At 52.8% G+C, this 19,366-nt stretch overlaps 6 protein-coding genes across 6 annotated transcripts; 3 read left to right on the top strand and 3 right to left on the bottom strand.

The window, feature by feature from the left end:
* Positions 1–336: 336 nt before the first annotated feature.
* Positions 337–1,515, bottom strand: MAA_10295 (uncharacterized protein; the record flags this gene model as incomplete). The annotated part of the gene is made up of 1 exon (XM_007828293.1): positions 337–1,515. The coding sequence occupies one exon, from the start codon at positions 1,513–1,515 to the stop codon at positions 337–339; it is 1,179 nt and encodes a 392-aa protein (XP_007826484.1).
* Positions 1,516–4,244: 2,729 nt separating this feature from the next.
* Positions 4,245–6,383, top strand: MAA_10294 (subtilisin-like protease; the record flags this gene model as incomplete). Its single annotated transcript, XM_007828292.1, has 1 exon — positions 4,245–6,383. One exon carries the CDS (start codon positions 4,245–4,247, stop codon positions 6,381–6,383), a length of 2,139 nt encoding a protein of 712 aa, XP_007826483.1.
* Positions 6,384–7,610: 1,227 nt separating this feature from the next.
* MAA_10293 (pyridine nucleotide-disulfide oxidoreductase-like protein) lies at positions 7,611–9,003 on the top strand (the record flags this gene model as incomplete). The annotated part of the gene is made up of 3 exons (XM_007828291.2): positions 7,611–7,866; positions 7,940–8,752; positions 8,825–9,003. The coding sequence occupies 3 exons, from the start codon at positions 7,611–7,613 to the stop codon at positions 9,001–9,003; spliced, it is 1,248 nt and encodes a 415-aa protein (XP_007826482.2).
* A 1,822-nt stretch (positions 9,004–10,825) lies between these two features.
* MAA_10292 (uncharacterized protein) lies at positions 10,826–12,154 on the bottom strand (the record flags this gene model as incomplete). Its single annotated transcript, XM_007828290.1, has 1 exon — positions 10,826–12,154. One exon carries the CDS (start codon positions 12,152–12,154, stop codon positions 10,826–10,828), a length of 1,329 nt encoding a protein of 442 aa, XP_007826481.1.
* Positions 12,155–14,401: 2,247 nt separating this feature from the next.
* MAA_10291 (cyclopentanone 1,2-monooxygenase) lies at positions 14,402–16,389 on the top strand (the record flags this gene model as incomplete). The annotated part of the gene is made up of 5 exons (XM_007828289.2): positions 14,402–14,537; positions 14,606–14,979; positions 15,068–15,790; positions 15,844–15,859; positions 15,917–16,389. The coding sequence occupies 5 exons, from the start codon at positions 14,402–14,404 to the stop codon at positions 16,387–16,389; spliced, it is 1,722 nt and encodes a 573-aa protein (XP_007826480.2).
* A 370-nt stretch (positions 16,390–16,759) lies between these two features.
* Positions 16,760–18,321, bottom strand: MAA_10290 (glycoside hydrolase family 5 protein; the record flags this gene model as incomplete). Its single annotated transcript, XM_007828288.1, has 2 exons — positions 16,760–17,788; positions 17,857–18,321. 2 exons carry the CDS (start codon positions 18,319–18,321, stop codon positions 16,760–16,762), a joined length of 1,494 nt encoding a protein of 497 aa, XP_007826479.1.
* Between the last annotated feature and the right edge of the window lie 1,045 nt (positions 18,322–19,366).

Here is a 19,366-nt window from a genome sequence, read left to right as displayed (position 1 = left end):
TAAAAAAAAAGGCTTCTAAAAACACTAAACCAAAGTATAATACTAAGAAAGCTATAAAACTAGCTATAAAAAGAGCTAATACAGCTAATAAAGCCAAGGCTAAAAAGGCTAAAAAGGCCAAAAAGGCTTATAAGGCCAAAGCTGCTAAATAAATCTGTATTAGCAGTTTTACCTTTTCCGGAGGGAAATATTTAATATTTAATTAATAATTTATTTTAATATTAAAAGTTCTTAGTTTTTTTTAAAGCCTTAAAAGGTAAATAACTTTTATTTATATTAAAAGGTAATTAAAAGGTTATTTTAAATACTTAAGGCTTTTATTAGGTTTTTAAGCTCTTATATAACTATTATTATATTTAAGGTACAGCCTGTGCCTTTATAGTAACATGACATCCGTGTAACAAATAGATCCATGTCCCCCAAGGCAGCACCCTTTGCGTGAGCTAGCATTTTCTTGGTCTCCTTGATAGTCTTGGCCTGTTCCTTCGCCTTGGATAAACTGAGCTCTTTGACACGTTTCTCGGCGTCGAGATCCTTTTGCAGTTTTGCTTTCATCGATTTCAAATCGTCCACTTCAATGTTTAGATCTTTGATGGCTTTGGTGAAGGCACTCGTCCTTTCGGCTGATTCCAAGTTTAATACTTGATCTTTGAGCCTCTGTATAGTTCTCGATTGCTTTGCGTCTTTGGATTTGTAGTAGTCTCTCGATTGCTGAATCGCCTTGGCTTCGTTGAAAATGGTGTCGCATTTACGTCGAAAGTCCTCTTGCGTGTCGATCTTTTTCTTCAACTTCCTCTCAAGATCCTTGCTCTTTGCGATCATTTTCTTCGTTTCTTTCAGCTGCAGATCACACATTTCCCTTTCCTTTTTGGCTTGTGCTCGAGCGTCGATGGCCTCCTTCGACTGTTTCCGTTTTTGAGCAGCAAGAATTTTGTTCTGGCTGATCAGGTTCGAGTTCACTTCTTGTTCATTCTTGATCAGGACTTGGGTCGCTTCCTTGGCTTCGCGTAGTAGGCGTTCGGTTTCCTTCAAATCGCGCTCGGCGTTTGCCTTTTCGATCTCCCTCTGCAACAACGTTGCTTTCATTGCCGTGTACTCGTCAAGCATCTCCTGAAACTCCCTCTCACTTGCACTATCCTCTTTGGTTTTAGACGCAAGTTTTTCTTGGAGATCCCTTGTGGCCGAGCTGTAATAATCCGCCTGTTGGCTCCATTGAGAAGTAGACCAATTTGCGGCGGCTAACAACTTTTCGAAATGAGCTGTTGCCGCTTCAGTGGCCGCTGCATTTTCTTCAGTAATGAAGGTGACGTAGTTCTCCAAAAACCTGACTTGGGCGTGGAGAATTTCAGCTTCCTGCATAGCCTGGTATCGTGCTTTCGTTTGGGCTTCAAAGAGAGAGCTGACGTCGTTGAGTGCGCTGGCTACATTCCCCAAGGTACCCTCAAGCATAGCGACCTTGTGCTCCAGCCGAGCAGTCTTTGCGTTGGAGGCTGCGATGATCTGCTCTGGAGTCATGTTGACGGGCCCTGTTCTGATGTTGACTGATGGAAAAGGAGTAGAAGGCTTGAGAAAATTGGGACTGCAGAGGATGGTGGTTCCTTAGTCGTAATTGAGCGAGGGGAAGCCACGGATTAAATATTAATTTCACCCTGAATTGAACACCAGAAAAGCTAAACTAATTTTGTTGTTCTTCTGTTGTTCAGGGGTGGAGGAACCAGGGGTGTCTTGTCATGAATAACGTCCAAGCTTGTGATTCTAGAACCACAAAGACGACCATGGCGGACGAGGAGTTCATTTGATGTTCAGTATTTGAGTAATCATCAAACTATAAAGATTCTGTCATAACCAGGTATGCTGTGCTGTGAACAGAGTTTGAGCACATACCAAGATGTAATTTGATGTAGTGTGTTCCAGCATCCAGCCATGTACGAAACAGGTCATATGCATTGTCCTGTGAAACTTGATACAGAAGGCAATGCTGCGCTCCGATCACTTTGTGCATATCATAAAGGGTATTGGGTTGAAACGTGGAGTCATGAAGCAAAACAAAATGCCGCAACAGCGGCCCTGGGCCCAACATCCCTAATCGCTCTTCTGGCTCGGCTCATGCCATGTATTTTAAGTAAGCATTGAAAAATCATATTTGAGGTGTCAGATATCCTTGGTTTTCCAAGAGGAAGAGAGGGACAAGTGACCACTTATGTACATGAAGCGAACATCTGTGCCTGGGGCTCTTGCCCGGTCATGTGTTCAATCCGTGTATCCAACGGGCCCTTTGTCGGTGAAGCCCCTTTGTTGGCTTCACAACCGTTGGGCCTTTTCCGTGTAACAGAGGGTCAGAGGTCTCTATGAGTACAGAAGAACCCTGTGAAGCCTAGAGGCCCTCGGCGGCCCTCGCTTAGGACCGACTTCAGGCCTCGTGACGTTTGCCTTTGTTGTTGTGTAACCTTTGTTGGCCCAACGCCCTTTATTGTGGGCCAACCGTGAAACACTCCGGGCTGTCGTGACACCTTTCTTTGTTGTTGTGTACCCTTTGTGGCCGATCAATGCCTTTGTTTTTGTCTTGGCCGTGTAACACAACCCCGGAGGCTCTTGTTAAATTCCAGTGCTGCTTACGACAGCGATTGAACATGAGAACCGCCATTCAAAAACAGCTATGAAGTCGGGCCAGCTCGATAATGGTGAATGGTTCATTGCAACATGGCGCCGCCACAGCTTGTTCAGCCCTGGCTACACACCCTTCTGCAAGTCCAGGCCTTTCCTGTCACGGGAGAGTGGCTTTGGTCAGAGGCTTGTTTGACAGCTCAGCTCTGTGCATGATACGTGGGGCTTTTAGCTTACCTGCCGCCCGGGTTTGTGGACAACCTTGCTAGGAGTGAAGAGATTCCGAGAGGCTGCCGCCATACCAACAGCTACTGAGATGCATTGACGTCACTCAGAATCACTGATGAGGATAATCTAAGCGGTCAAGCTGAGTAACTTCTCTCTTTGTCCCGCTAGGTGGTCACCAGACTAACACCCCATAACCTGATAACCTGTATGCCACAGAGGCCAAGAACACAACTCTGAAGGTGAAAGTGCGATCTCGCGGCTCATCATTGCAATCATTGAATCCCGCTCACGCGTGGCTTCTGCCCCACGGCGGCTCGGGAACGTATCAGTTTCACACGGATTGGAGCCAGCAATCACGGCCTGTCAATGCAATCACTTCAAAAGCCACAACTTTATGCGTCACCAACCACTCCCAGAAGCTTAATTCAGCCGAGTCTCAATCTGTGGTTGTTTGCCGCTCCACATGATCCATCGGACTTGTCATTGAGCCTCAAAGTTAGTTTAAATGTGCAGCAAAACCTTATTTCGGAAGCTAGTTCCAGCCGTTGGCAGCGGTTCACCACGCAACCAGTTGTCCTGATACTGCCGCCATAGGGTGTGCATGCCGGATAGTGATGCCCGTGTCATGTCGGATCCAATTTGAGGCGTCTGAGATCACTACGACATGAAAATAACTAGCTAATCGTGGCTGAGCGACCTTGGCCCTACCCGCGCTCTACTCGTTCTCGGCCTGGAGATGGAAAGAAACACTGCCCCGAATGACCACATCTTCCCGAGCTGAATCGGACAGTTCCTCACTTCAGCCCCAAGACGAAATACACTGTTTTCGGTAAACGTCGGGGTGAACTGCCGTATTGGTACTGGAGGACTGGTGGCGGTTGCAGTTCAGCTCTGTATATATGCTTGTCTTGCGAGGACGCCTCCCGACGCCTCGAGTGGACTATTGGAAACAACTACCGAAACACTCCCACCGCCAGAAGTATTACTCACGGGCTAACTGTGAAAGTCGAACAAGGCTTGGGCTGTTACAACTCATCTTCACCGGCGTAGGGCTAAATAGAGAATGCAGATGCGACCTCTGCCTTGGCACAGCCAAGCTGAAATCCCGCCAGCAGAGCCTAGATTGGTCCTCATACATGGGGCGTCAAGCCTCGTGAAAATGAGGTGCAAATCAGAAATTCCGATAGGGAGCTATATAAGCATGCTGTTAAGCTAGGGGGCGGTTCAGAATACAAATAAAGGCTAGATGTTTTGTTCGGTAGCTAAAGACTCCCAGTTGTGGAAAGGCCTTCTACACTGCTCTTCCTTATAAAAATACCTACTGGTTACTGGCTGTAATCAATCTCCTTTTACGGCTCTTTCTCTGTATCCCATACGTGTGTTGACCTAGTAGGACAATCCTCACTGTCAACATGCATCACATCCAGATTAACGGCAACTCACGCCCTGATGAAGGAGCTGCCAGTACCGCATCTCTGAGCACGTTCGCAGTACCACCACCCAGTGTAGCTATTTCCAACTATATCCTAATCCAGACCAAGGGCCCCTTAAGCGCTCAGCAGAAACAAGAACTTCGGGACAAGGACGTCGAAATTCTAGAGTACAAGGGTGAGGACGTCTACCTCTGCGGCTACAAGCCTACTACGTTAGAGCCCCTCATCAGCAACCTCAGGGACTTCGTTACAGACGCTGAGGTCTATCACCCGGATTACGTGGTTGAGCCAGACCTCAAGACGGGCAACGACGATGACGAAGCCGAGGTGGAAGTTGCCCTTCACGACAACATTGGCGACAATGACATGAGCCGTGTGGTCAATGACATTGCTGCCCAGGCGGACATTCCAGTTGCCAACGTCGAGCTTCATGACCGCAAGGCGTGCGTCAAGGTGCCCAAGTCCAAGCTAGCCCAGCTCGCCCGCATCGACGAAGTGAAGGCCATCAACGAGGTGCACACCCGCCGCATCTTCAACAATGTTGCTTGCGGCATTCTCGAAGCCCACACGCCCGTTGGCACGGCGAACACCACCTACAAAGGCAAAGGACAGGTCGTGTGCGTAGCGGACACTGGGTTTGACACGGGTTCGCTGGCCGGATACCACGAAGCGTTTGGTGACCGCGTCATTTCCCTCCATGCTAGGGGCCGGCCTGCCGCCCGGGGTGAGCCTGGGAACTCGGACGATCCGGACGGCCACGGCACCCATGTCTGCGGCTCTGTGCTGGGTAAAGGGGATCATGCCGAAGAGGGCGAGATTGAGGCCCCAGCGTCCGAGGCCAAACTCGTCATGCAGTCCCTCTTTGACAAGTTCGACAAGAGCCGGGGCCCAGACCCGAAGTCTTGGAATGCTGGGTTGGGCGGGATCGGCAACAGCTACCCCGACCTCTTCGGCGGTGTCTTCCGGGAGGGGGCCACGATCCATACCAACTCCTGGGGCGGACCACCTCAGCCCTATGTCGAGCGAGAATCGGCCAGGATCGACAGCTACCTCTGGGGAAACAAAGACATGACGGTGCTCTTCGCCGCGGGCAACTCGGGAGTCGACATCGACCGCCACCCCGGCCACGTCGACCCGCATTCGCTGTCCCCCCAGGCCGTTTCCAAGAACGTCATCACCGTCGGCGCATCCGAGAACTGTCGGCCCAACGTCAAGAGCCCCGTGGCGGGAAATAAGCCGCTCGTCTACGGCGCCTGGCGCAGCAAGTTCCCCTTCGGGCCCATCTCGGTCGACAACGTGGCCGACAATCCCGAGGGCATGGCCGCATTTAGCAGTCGCGGCCCCACTCGGCCCGATGGCCGGATCAAGCCCGATGTCGTCGCTCCCGGCACCACCATCCTGTCGGCCCGCTCCAGCCAAATCGAGCCCGGGCACCACGGCGAATCCTGGGGACACAGCAACGATGCCAGGTGGATGTATCTGGGCGGCACGAGCATGGCCACGCCCCTTGTTGCCGGCTGCTGTGCCGTGATTCGTGGGGCTCTTGTTGATAACCATGTGCCCCGGCCAAGCGCGGCGCTTATCAAGGCATTGCTGATCAACGGCGCGGTGCCTATGAAGGGACAGTACAAACAGGCTCTTCCAAACGGGGAGTTTGGACCGTCCGTGGATGCGCCCAACCCCAACTCTGGCTTCGGCCGCGTCAACTTGGCCAACTCTCTTCGCAACATTGTCGCCAACCAGGAGAGCACCGTCTACGGATACCAGGACGTGACGGGGGATCAGTCCCTCGGCATGGACGACCAACACAGGGGCGAACACGCCGTCACCGTTGACATTCCAGAAGACAGCCCCGCAGCACTGACCTTGAAGGTGACGCTCGTATGGACCGACTTCCCCGGCGAGAGGCTGCAGAACGACCTCGACTTGATTGTCGCTGGAGCTGGTGTTGAGAAGCATGGAAACCAGGGTGACGGCTCTGGGTTTGACCGAGTGAATAATGTGGAACAAGTCGTTTGGAAAAATGTGAAGCCCGGATCGTATACCGTCACCGTGAGAGCCTGCCGCACCACCAAGGATCCTCAGCCGTTTGCTCTCGCATGGAGAGCATTTGCGTAGTGGGATAATATTGTATTTTTTTTGCGGTTCATTTTGAGTGGTTGGTGATGTGTTATTTTTTGGTGGTATTGTCTGCACAAATGTTGTAATTGTCAATGGGAATACAACACCAGAGAATGGAACCTATACTCACGTTCTGAGAACCTGATTTTATTGGCTGGCACTAGGATATCCTATTGAATACGCATTTTAAATGAATTTTGAAACACAGTACGAGGATTTACCGGAGTTTGTCGCTCTCGAAGGTACTTCTTCTAAATATTTGAGAACTGGTCGGATTGTTGGAATAAATACGGTGTTTTGCACAGTGGCAGAAGACGATTTTCTTCTGTTTCAGGCCATACCTTGCCGGGCATGAGGGTGAGGGAGTAAGCCTAGGCCTGCGCGCTCTCCAATTATTCGTTGCCAAGAGCTTCACTTTCCGGGATACATGAGCCTAGCGACGCCCTGGCGATTCTAAAAGCGTCAATATCAAGCGGTTCGGTGCGAAGGTGCACCACCACGTCACGAGCGTCGGCGAGGGTAACGAATAGGGTCCTGCTAAAACATTTCTTGCATGGGGGGCTTGTCAATTCGCTTTGCAGCACTTTTCAGATGCTCGGTGACCAGCCTCTTTGCCCATTTGACCTGTTTCGAGGACGTGTTGAGCAACTTGGATAAATCGGTATCGGCGGCAACCACCAGGCAAAGGAAATTGAAGGCGAAACTGTCGAGCAGCCGTGCGTGGAAACACGGGAGTCGAGACTACATGTTGTATAGAAGTCAGAAGACGTAAAATTCTGCTGGGACGCGAGTGAGGGATAAAGACCAAAGCTCGTATCGAGCAAAAGAAAAAAAGAAATAAAAAGAAATAAATGCCCGCGACGACGCCACGTGTTTTCATTTTAAGTGCGTTGTTTTGCCTAATGCTGTGCAACAGAAGCAGTGACCGCATGCCTGGTGCATAATGAGGCACCAAGTGCCTCTTATTGGTTCATATTCATGCATAATAGTTCCATGTCCAATGCTCCTTCTAAAAGGGGAAGGAGCTCGGGAGCGTTATCACTGGTGGCTTCCGTCTGCACCGTGACATCACAACCACCACACAGATGAAGGCGTCAACTTGGTGTGGATAACATCATTGAGCTACATTGAAGTACATTAAAAGACCGGTAGCCTCAGCGCCCCGGATTAACCTGTAATTCATTGCCCTAGATTGCCAGAAATGCCACGACGGACGAAAGAAAAATGTTGCCAAAGACGACAATTCTTTTCACCCTCCACCTCTTCCGGTCGGTGACTGGTGTCCCGATGCCGCCTGGTGCAGAGCGAGACATGGATGCATCGGCAATTGATTTTGATGCCCTGATTGTAGGTGGTGGACCAGCTGGACTGGCCGCACTTAGCGCTCTCGGCCGCGTACGACGAACAGCTTTGTTGATAGACTCGGGCGAGTATCGCAACAGCCCTACACGGCGGATACACGATGTCGCCGGGTTTGATGGTACGACGTATTCTTCTACACACCGGCCAGGCTTCTCGTCCAATTTGACTCTAATATGGAATGGCTACGGCAGGTGTTACTGCGGCATATTTTCGATGGTCAGCTCGCCAGCAGATTCTTCATTACAAAACAGTTGACGCAGTGAACGGGACGGTAACGAGCATCCGACCCAAGGCGAACAACACCTACTTTATTGTCACCGCAGAGACTGCCGAGGGCTCAACATCGACTTACACAGCTCGGAAGATTATCATTGCCACTGGAGTGCGCGATCTTCTCCCGCCTACCCCGGGACTACGAGAGAATTTCGGCAAAGGGATCTACTGGTGTCCGTGGTGTGACGGCCATGAACACGCGGACCAGCCAATGGGGATTTTGGGCCCTTTTGACAAGACGGTAGAGGCCGTGGCCGAGGTATCCAATCTGAATAGCGACATCATCATCTTCGCAAATGGCACCGATACGTATGAAAATCGGGTCCGCGCCGACGCAGCGTTCGCGGAAAACTCGTCTGCGTACCTCGAGAAGCGGCGTGTCAAAGTGGACAATCGGACGGTTACACGGATCACCAGATTGCGAGATGGTGAAGACCCAAATAGGGACCCGTCCTTGCCAACTTCGCCCGAGTACGACCTATTCAACATCGAATTTGACACTGGCTCTCCAGTCGAACGCGGCGTTCTGCTTACCGCATTTACATACGAACAGCGATCGAGTATAGGTGAAAAGCTAGGCTTGAAGACCAAGGATGACAAGCTAGTAGTTGATGAAGATATGCGCACCAGTGTGTCAGGGGTGTACGCTGTAGGCGACGCAAATTCCGACATACGCACGAACATTTTGCACGCGCTGCATTCTGGGAAGTCAGCGGCTGTGTATCTTCACAGTAAGTCAGATTTGCGAATCAAGTCTAGGCACAACATTCTGGAACAAGTCAAAGACTAACTTACCTGAGCAGCTGAAATTGAGAGAGAGTTAAGTAGAAGTTTAACAAGCACGTCTGGGTTCCGCCAGGGTCTTTCAAGGCCAAGCGAAGAGAGGAGAAATCACGGCGATGGCTTCTCTTCGAAACTGAATGACATTGAACTCCCTGACTCTGGTACTCAAGTGGCTTTGAGTCGACTGAAAATCGATTAGCTCGAAGATGGAGCGTAGACGTGTGTACATTTTTCAGCGCCATGATGAGCGCCGAGCAGCCATGTAGCCAATCCAACAGGCGAGGATAAAATTAAGAATTGTTGATGACGTGTCACTAGATACATGACGTATTGAAGTGTATTACCACATTAACCCGATTTCATCGCCCGTCTGTATTGAACTTCCTCTTGTATCAGTCCACGCGGCAGCACGGCAGTTTCCACCGTAATGCACTCACGCGGGCTGCAAACCGCTTCCTTTTAATCACTCGCGGAATATTAGCTGCACAATCATCATAGTTCCGGCCTTTTTATCCGGGATGATTCAGCAACTATATGAATGGCTCAGTTTGAGCCATTTCGAGACACACCAACAGCACCCAAATCCGTGACAGAGTTTGGATGGTGTACGCGCCACGCGACTCTAGCAATTAGGCCTGCAGCCAGAAAACACTCCATCAAGCGTCGATGTGTACTTTGGCGTACATGATATATTTTAATACTGAAGATGGCTAACTAGCCAAACTCGCCAACCCGGCTCTGTCTCGGCACGCCTTGCAAAACCAAATGCGACGGTCCGTAGCACTAGATAATTGCGAGCATACCACGTACGTAAATGATGCCGTTGCGTCATCTTTGACAAGATATATTGAATAATTCGTACAATTTATTCTGCGGCCGTATGCGAAAGGGCCGAGCCGGCCCAAACCACCAAAAAATAAGCGTCAAAACCTCAAAACCCGCAAAGCCAGCCTCCACGACATTCACTTCCACACAATCGCAACACACGCTATACACGCGCCGGCTACAAGCCGTCCATATACTTCCCCAAGCCACAAGCCTCGAAGCGCAAGCGTAAAAAGGCAACCTCTTCCCTCCCGAACAGCCAGCAACTACATATAAAAAGGCCCAGCAGCCCATCTTCCCACACCACGTCTCTCCAACCCTCAACCTTGGCACCGTTTCTCCGCCGCTCACAAAAACTCCTCACAACAAACACGAGATTCGTCGCAAACATGCACTTCGCAAACCTGCTCTTCGTCATCCCATTCACGCCCGTCTTTGCGTGGCCGTTGGCGCTGAACCCGCGCTATACGTGCCCCGTTTTCGTCAAAAAGCCAGACTGCAATAATCCCTCAATAGTACGTGTACACCGTGGCGCTACACGGGACCTGCGAGTCGCGGTGGATGGTTCTCGCCATCATCTCCCCGCTCCTGACTTCCCTCCAGGCGACTAATAACCAACTGCTTTAGGTTGACCTCGCTTGCGGAGCTTGTCCCGGTCGCGACTTGACCTGGGCGAAGCCCTTTGTCAACGAAGGGAAAAAAAACGATACCAAGCCACTCACGCACTCATAGACGGGCCGACCGCGTCATTATGTTGATGGGATACGATGAGGGCGGAATAGTGATGCAAGACTGGGGCAATTCTTTTGACACCACTGTGCGTTTGGGATGATTTATCTATTGGGCTTGTATTGATGTTATGTATCTGGACTGGTGTGCGATTCTACCAGACACAATACAAACAGTTATCAATGACAAGTATCATGCATTTGTAAAACACTGTTGTTCGAGTACAAATAGTTCATAAAACTGTAATACCCGACTAACAGATACCCTGCGCTTGTATCGAATCCTCTTTCCGTGAAATAGTTGTCCCTGCCGCCATGATGTATGCTTGAACGCCTGCGCTTTGCCATTTCATACTAAAAATCGTGCCCCCGTAGACCCGGATACAAATGGTCCATAAGAATCCCATAGCGCCTCGTTTGAGTCAATAAATATGCGTATCGATTCCACCAGAATTGAAGCAGCAGAGCCTAGGCTCCCACCCCTATGGGCGGCCCCTCTTGCAATCTTTGCCTCTTTGGCTTCAACGACGACTCCTGTTCGTCGTCAGTTTCCTCCTCAAACCGGAACATGTCACCAAGAGCCTCGCGCTTGCGCTTGGTATTTCTGGGTGCGTCGTCTTCGGAATCAGTGTCCCAGGTCTCCATTTCGGACGGATTAAACTGGCCCACCACCTCCTCGCCAAGACCTTTGCCAAGTCGCTCCTTCAAACCAAGGATTGGCCAGATAGGAACTTTGGTGTACTCAATTCTGATGCCTAATGGGTCATTCTCACCCTCATCCTTAATCTCATCAGACGTGGGAGTTGTCGAGGGGTCATGAAACCTGTCAAGGAACTTCGATGTGATGTGCCCGGTATAAATGATAAAATGTTCCATATCGCTGTCGTGAGTGAGGATCCTGAGCTTGAGGTCCTCAAATGCTGGACGGGGCGGCTTTTCAGCCCAAGGAGACCACCGGGAGTCTCTCCAAGACGAGGGCACAGGTACATCATAAAAATGTCGCTGTGCCATAGCTAGGAAGATGGCCACCAAATAGGCATCGTGGTGCAAATTAGCGGGCATGACTGCCTTGGATCGGAGGAAGAACAGCCGGGAGACGGGTTCATTTCGGCATAGTTCTGACCCCGGTCGAATGCGGAAAACGCTCCGACGTATCGTAGCTAGTTGATCCTGTCCAATATAACAAATCATGGGAAGACCGGTTGGGTTATGAGCCGCGGGTGCTGAGCCCGAAAAGAGACCATTAGATTCGGCAGGCCGGGTCGATATTGACCTAAAGGAGCTTTGTGATGACTGGACATTGTCATCCGGATAATGCCACATTAGTTGCATGTGCACAGGAATTGGACAAGGACGGCCGCCAAAGAATATGTGCAGTTGTGGGAAAAGAATAGGCTGGCCGAATATAGCCGGCCATAATGTTGACAATACAGTCTTGACAGCACTTGAACCCTTTCTGGTTGCATTTGAATACAAATCCGCGCACGCGTCATCGGGATGCAAAATCTCGGTCAAAGCATGGCTCAGTGTCGTAATGGCCTTGGAAGGGAGCAAATGGCCCTTTGACGGAGGAGTACCGGGGATATTCTGAGGCAATGGTGTGTCGCAGGGCGGTAATTCCTGAAAGTGCGCACCGAGGACTTGCGAGTGCATGTCAGTCCAGTGCACGGGAGGGCGGAATAGAGGGATGCGGGCGTGCCGGCGCAGCAGATCACAAAGGGAGTTTCTAGCGGGTCGAAAGGTTTGCCACTTTTTGCACCGACGGTGCCTCGAAGAGGCCGACGATGTCTGTGACATGGTCAACGAGGGAGCTGAGTTGTGGGCGGCGTTGTGCCTGATATCTGCAATGGAGATTCGAATAGTGTTGTCGCAGATACAAGTCTATGGCAAGCGGTCGGCGATCTGACAATGGCGCGGATTCTGTCGAAGACGGCGCTCGAGTGAAATGTGTATCTCGTGCTGCGCGACGGATGGTAGGTTAGAGACTAGGGACACTTCATGCTTGTGAGGGAGAAAGAGCTGTGCTGACAGCGCGGCTGGATCGGAATAATACTGACTCTAGCGCAAGCATTGAAGTTTGGCGAGGGCGTGCAGTGTCTCTTGTGCGACCGTCGAAGCTCTATTTTGCTTTGGTGGCGTAATGTGATGATGGCTTTGGTGCTTGGATTATGGTGGTGGCACACCACGATGACACGCTCAAGAGTCAAGATCCCTGTTTACCCGCTAAAGCGAGTCACTGACTTTACGCTAGCCAAGACTGGAGTCTGAATTTGATCGCGCAACCAAGGGAGTGCAAAAGATGCACGCGAGGGGGAGGAAATAAGACCAGGCCATAAGATGCCCACTGAGTAGGTAGTTGTCGGGATTCAAAGTCAAGGTCGCAAAGAGAGGTAGGCATTCGGCTGAAAGGGAAGTAGCATGGAGCGCACCTGCTTTTTATGACGGCGGCCACATGCAACACACAAGGGCGCACCGCGTTTTTAGCGTGTCCAGGTGGCGTTCTCGTTGCGCGAGCATTGTGCGAGGTCACGTGATTCTAGGCAGCCACGTAGGCAGGGAGGGTCACAGGGCAGGAAAATGCAAAAGCGGGTCAGAGAAGCACAAGCACAAGCCACACACACCAAAGCAACACAGCGAATCAAGCATGAACATTGTGACTGGCGTTCAATGTTCACAGCTAGCTCCTTACAGCAGTTGACACCACACAGCCTGAACGACAATCACCAGACAGATGCATTCATGAAACCGGCCTGCTCCAGTTGTCGCTGAGGTCCGATGAATCCCCGAAGCCACACTCTGTCGTCGTGCATTGTGCTCTCAATGTTTTCAATCCTTTGACTGAAAATACTGGAACAGTCTTGGTGCCGACCGTCGCCTAGCATTACCGGTGGCACGCTCGTTTCTACAAAGATGAGCGAATATTCGGAGCAACCACGATTGCCTTGTCGGGACTCCATGTGCCATCGTCTGGGCTCTACATTTTTTTTCCTGTCTGTGGCAAGAGGCTTCTGTCCTCCTCTCATCGTCTAGCCTGCGAAGATAATGGAACGTTCATTGACCACCATCTCTTGTCCAGAAAGCCCATTCATGCCCATTTCCCCATCGGACGGGTCTCAATCTCTGCTCTAGAAGGGCTCCTCCAGGTCGAAATGCATCAGCGAAGAGTATACGCAAACCCGTAGAAATCTTTCCCTCTCGAACGGTAGCTTCCAAGCGTCAATCACTTGACGCTTCGACTTCGACTCGGGGCCAAAATTTCAACCTGCTCACTATTACCAGGTATTCAGGGTTGAGCATGCTGCTGTGCCGTTGCATACATGTAATCCCTGCGAGTGGCGTGCTGCAGTATTGAACTCATGCGTGAACAAACTATCTTGGCCCCAATCCGACCACTAGGAGAGTGCCTCTGTGATGCATAGAGAGAGATAACGACCTGCACGACTGGATGTTCCTCCACTTGTGGTACTTGAGTGCAGCTGGCAGGTGTCACGACAGTCCCCGACAATGTTGGCCCCGTATTCAACGTATGGGACTAGCAATAATCTCCTGCAGGCGTCAAAATGTAGAAGACCCTACATGTAAACTCGGGGGAATTTCTGGAGCCTCTTCCGGACAGCCATGCTTGCACGTGCAGGTGAGCATACTATTTCCAGTCTTTGCGTGCATGGCATTCCTGTATGGACTCCGTACTGGCGCCAGTTTCATGTGAATATCATTTATGACTTGTTCGCTGATGTACGAATTCGGCCAGTCACACATATAGTGCAACCAAATTATGCGGAACCCCCTCCTTTGCCCGCGAATAATATACCCATTAGTCGCTTGGTGCACACCGGTCTTCCAAATAGTCTTCAGGGATGGGAGAGGAGACGGAAATTCGGTTACCCAGGGACGGCTGCATGGATGGCAAGCTGCCGGGAGTGCGGAATTATAAACCCTGACCGACCACCCATCAGAGGTGCAATGGAGAAATGAATCATACAAAGCGGTTCAAAGGAACACAGCTACCCGCTCAATCCTATTTCTTACCTCGAAGTGTCCACAATGGGGGAGTCAATTCCTACACGTCCCAAAAAGTTCAATACTGAGCTGACGGATTACTCTCTGCCTCGCCACCAGCAAGATGGTCCGTATGCTGACAATCTGGAGATTGACGCCATAATTATTGGTGCCGGTTTTGGTAGGTCTCTTCAATCCCTCTCTCCGAGAGGTCGGGTGCTCTCACGCTCACACGCTCACGCACTGTAGCTGGCATCTTTATGCTCAAGACTCTCCGGGATCGCGGATACAAATCTGTCATTTTTGAGGCGGGGAGCGACCTTGGAGGAACGTGGAGATGGAATTCGTATCCCGGAGCGGGCGTAGATTCCGAGGTCCCAGAGTATGAATTTTCTTGGCCCGAGGTTTGGAAAACGTGGAACTGGCCATCCAACTACCCCGACTACCGGGATCTACGGGCGTATTTCGATCACGTCGACAAAACTATCGGCGTAAAGAAGGACTGTTCGTTCAACACGGTGGTTGTTGGCGCCAGTTTCGACACGGCAGCCGGAAAGTGGAGTGTTCGAACAGAAGATGGGCGAACCGCAAAGGCCAAGTTTTTGGTTTTGGGCACTGGATTCGTAAGTACAAGTTGATTTCGATTCGTCTCTCTTCTTTCTGCGCCAGTTTCCAGAGCACGGTATTGATTCACGGAAACCACTACACCAGGCTGCGAGGCGTTATATTCCCGACTGGCCGGGCATGGACAAGTTCAAGGGCGTCATCCACCACACGTCCTTCTGGCCCGAGGAAAACGTAGACGTGAAGAACAAGCGATGTGCCGTCATTGGCACCGGCGCCTCTGGCGTTCAAGTTGTTCAGGCGTGGGGGCCGGTTGCGGGCGAGGTCAAGGTCTTCCAGCGCACCCCGAACCTGGCGCTGCCCATGCGCCGCAGGAAAATGACACCCGAAGAGCAAGAGCGAAAGCGAGCATTGTACCCCGAGCTCTTTACTCTCCGGGAGACCAGCTTCTCCGGCTTCTACTTCGATTGGTACGAGAAGAATACATTCGACGACACTCCCGAGGGTCGCGAGGCAGTGTATGAAAAGGCATGGCGAGACGGGGGGTTCAAATTTTGGCTTGGCATCTACAAGGACAACTTGTTTGACGGCGAGGCCAATAAAGAATCGTACAAGTTTTGGGCAAAAAAGGTCCGGGCTCGCATTGACGACGCGCGCAAGAGGGACCTGCTCGCGCCAGAGACGATGCCCCATTACTTTGGCATCAAGCGTCCTTGCCTTGAAAACGATTACTACGAGCAATTCAACCGGTCTAGCGTCGATGTCGTTGACATTAGTAATAACGCCATCAAGGAATTCACCGAGACCGGCATCACCCTCGACGATGGCACGCACCACGAGTTTGATGTGATTGCCGTTGCCACAGGATTTGTAAGTGTCCGCTGATACATACTGGAGGCGTCTCTTGCTAACTACGGTAATAGGATATTGTATCCGGAGGTGGGCTAATTATTTCCCAACACGGTGACATAAACGGTTACTAACAGTTTTGCCCAGCAATGACGCAACTTGGCCTGCAGAGCATCAATGGCACCAATCTACAGCAGGAATGGTCCTCCGGGATAAGCACGTACCTGGGCATCAGTGTCAGCGGCTACCCCAACATGTTCCACCTCTACGGGCCTCACGGGCCGACTCTTCTCAGCAACGGCCCGACGACGGCCGAGGTTCAGGGCCGCTGGATCGCCGACATGCTCGACAAGATACAGCGACAGGACATCAAGTACGTGAACCCGAGACGCGAAGCGGCCCGGGAATGGACAAGGCACGTCGTGGAGCTGAACGACAAGACGCTGATTCCGACGACCAAATCGACATACATGGGAGGCAACGTCCCTGGCAAGGTGTACGAGCCCATGTGCTACGCTGCCGGGGTCGCGAGCTACAGGGCCGAAATCAGGGCTGCGCTGGATTCTATGCAGGGCTTTGAGGTTGTAAGCAATAGGATTGCGGTGAATCCCAGACTGTAGGCGAGCGACTATGGGGGGGGTGACTGGTATGGCATGATTCTGTGTGGGCGGAGTTTGGTGGTCGGGTGGGCTAAAGAAGCCCGGAGCCGTATACGAATTAGATGGCCAGCGATATAGTACAGGTAGGTTCTTTTCTCGTCATTTTCATGGGGAATAGGCTCATGGCACAACTGGCAACATTCTATTGTGCTCGACCATCAGATGCAGGTGTATAAGAAGCCACAGGGCATGATTGGCCAACCTTGGATAGCACCATTCGTTCAACGATTACATGGTATTGGGGTCAGTCCCATAGCCCCGTCACACAGCAAATAGGGGCCACGCTTCTTGTATTAGCTGTCTTCTTCTATCGATAAAATATACACGGGCTCTATGCACGGGTGATTGTGACAGACACGTCAGTGGCATTCTTGACGCCCGGGGACGTGAACAGGGCCAGGGTGCGCTCGTCAGGCTTGTGCTGCAGCAAGCTGCCCTCAGGAGAGATCCGGACGCTATATCCGCCGGGGAAAGTGGCCGGGGGCAGGATGACCTCGGTGGGCGCGTCGATGGCCGGGTCAGCCGTGAAGCGCAGCGTAAAGGTGGCAGACTTCTCATCGAAGCCGAAGCTCCGGGGCACGCCGGCGACGGCAGCGGGATAAGCGCGGGCATAGTGCCCAGCCAGCTCGGGGTAGGGCCGGCCCGTGGTGCCGTTGTACAGGTTCTCGTAGGCCCAGCCGATCCACGAGACCATGGCGGCGTCAGTGGCCTCCATGGCGTCGGCCAGGTCGCGCATCTGCTGGTCGTCGCCCATCCAAAAGGTCAGCTCGGTCAGGACGCCGGCGGTGCGGAGGCGCTCGTTGTCCCTGCGGCGGTTGGCGAGGGTGTCGGCGATGGACCCCAGCTGCGGCGGCTTGTAGTAGTGGTACGAGTGGACGGAGCGGGCGCCGTCGCCGAGCGGCACGTTGTTGAAGCCCGAGAGGATGTCGAGCGTGGCGCCCTCGAACCAGATGAGGGTGTCGTTGTCGACGGCGCGGATCTGCGTGGCGGCGCGGTTCCAGAGCCCCTCGAGGGCCTTGTGGTCGGCGACGCCCGGCACCAGCAGCGACGGGTCGGCCCAGCTGTCGCCCACCCACGGCTCGTTGAGCAGGTTGTAGCCGACGACGTTGGCCGTGGCCGCGTAGCCCGCCGCCAGCTTGCGCCAGTAGGCGGCGAAGGCGTCGCCCAGCCCGTCAAAGTTGTTGTACAGCCGGCCAAAGGCGTTGCTGACGGCCACCGACGTGTAGCTCAGCGCCCAGTCGACGCTGCCGCAGAGCGAGGCCGGCGACGGGAAGCCGTCCTTGTCGACGGAGAAGGGCGACAGCTTGAGCGGGAAGGGATACCTCTCCCAGGCGGGCACCCAGTCCTTTTTGACAAACCACTGCCGCGCGCCGTCAGTTCATGCATGATGATACATCTAGGGTTGGGGTTAGGGTTAGGGTCACATACGTCGGGCACCCCGTGGCCGCACAGCTGCCGCGCCAGCACGTCCTGGTGCACGTCGACCAGGACGTAGATGCCGTGGGCCTCGGCCAGGCTGGTCTGGGCCCTCATGATGTCGAGAAAGGTCTCGTTGTACTCGCCTCGCACGGGCTCGGCGCCGGCCCAGCTGTGGCCCAGGCGCACGACGTTGAGGCCCAGGTCGCGCATGTTGCGGACGTCGCGCTCGCCAAAGGACGACACGCCGGGCACCCACTCGGCCGGGCGGTGCCACGGCGGCTCCTTCATGACGACGTTGGTCCCGTGGAAGAAGCGCGCGCGGCCGAACTCGTCGACAATCTGGTGCGTGTCCTGGTTCACCCGCTGCACGCGGGCCATGCCGGGGTGCGCCGCGTACCAGCCCGCGCCGTCCTGCGCCAGCCCACCTCCCAGCAGCGACAGGGCCACGACGCCAGCATACACGTACGTGTACATGGTGGGCAGTTATATTCCGGGGTGCAAGAACAGACGAAAGGGCCACATTCCGAAGCAACTGGCCGGCTGCACGCGGCACGTTATGTAGCGCGGGCGGGAATATAAAAGCCCAGCGCTCGCTCCTTCCGCATTGACATGCGAAGCCGACAAAGCGGGGGAAACGCCTTGGACCTGCTCTTTTCGGCGCCATGACCTGAACTATCACCCGAACTAGCTGGTCGATGCCGTCGACTGCAAAACCCCCGAGGGTCGACTTCAACGTGAGGAGTCAGGACTGAGGACCGGCCCGCGGTGGCTGTGGCGGAGCCCATGCTCGACTTTGCCCGTGAAGCCACTCGCGTACACGTGCCGTGCCGAGTCATCCATTGGTCATGGACGCCATGGGCATGACATCAGCCAATTTCACCCTCTAAGCGAGGTGCCATCGACTCATCTGAATGAGCCGTCGGCCGTGTGTGGCTGCGCCTCGTCAACTCGCTCCGAGGGGGTCCACGGAAGCCTCAGATGATGTCGTGCTGGGGACACAGAGACACACCGTTGACACTTGTATGGATATCGGGCGTATTCGGCCAAGTGCCGCTTTGCGGGATTTGTTTCCCGATAGCCGTCTGGTGTTACGGAGTACAGGCATGGCTCTGTAGTCAATTGGTTCCGCCGTGTCTGTGCCCTGGCATCATCTCGCTCACCGGTGAGCATGGAGTCGGCGACTCACTTCGACTACGTACCTGCTAGTTCTTGGGTCTGGAGTGAGCACGTTGTTTCGGCTCCGAGACTCTGCCTGGTCATGCTGTCTTCCGTAGCTATCGCATTGTAGAAGTTGCCGATGGATTTGACGACAAGTTCCTGATGACTGAAATCCACTGATACCCGTCACTAGAGCCTGTCAGGGGGGCTGGAAAGGACCTTACTGTTTATAATAGGTAATTGAATGGCCTTAATTAAAGACCTTGCATGTGTAGTATTTGAAAGAGGTTAAAAATGAAGTAGTTGTGTACACCGGGCTTACAACTGTCACGATGTAGTAGCTGTTGAACATGAAACAGCA

The sequence above is a fragment of the Metarhizium robertsii genome (genome assembly GCF_000187425.2).
Source record: "Metarhizium robertsii ARSEF 23 chromosome Unknown MAA_Scf_27, whole genome shotgun sequence".
Lineage (NCBI taxonomy): Eukaryota > Fungi > Ascomycota > Sordariomycetes > Hypocreales > Clavicipitaceae > Metarhizium > Metarhizium robertsii.
Note: the sequence above shows the minus strand (reverse complement) of the source record. Positions and strands in the feature narration are given on the sequence as shown.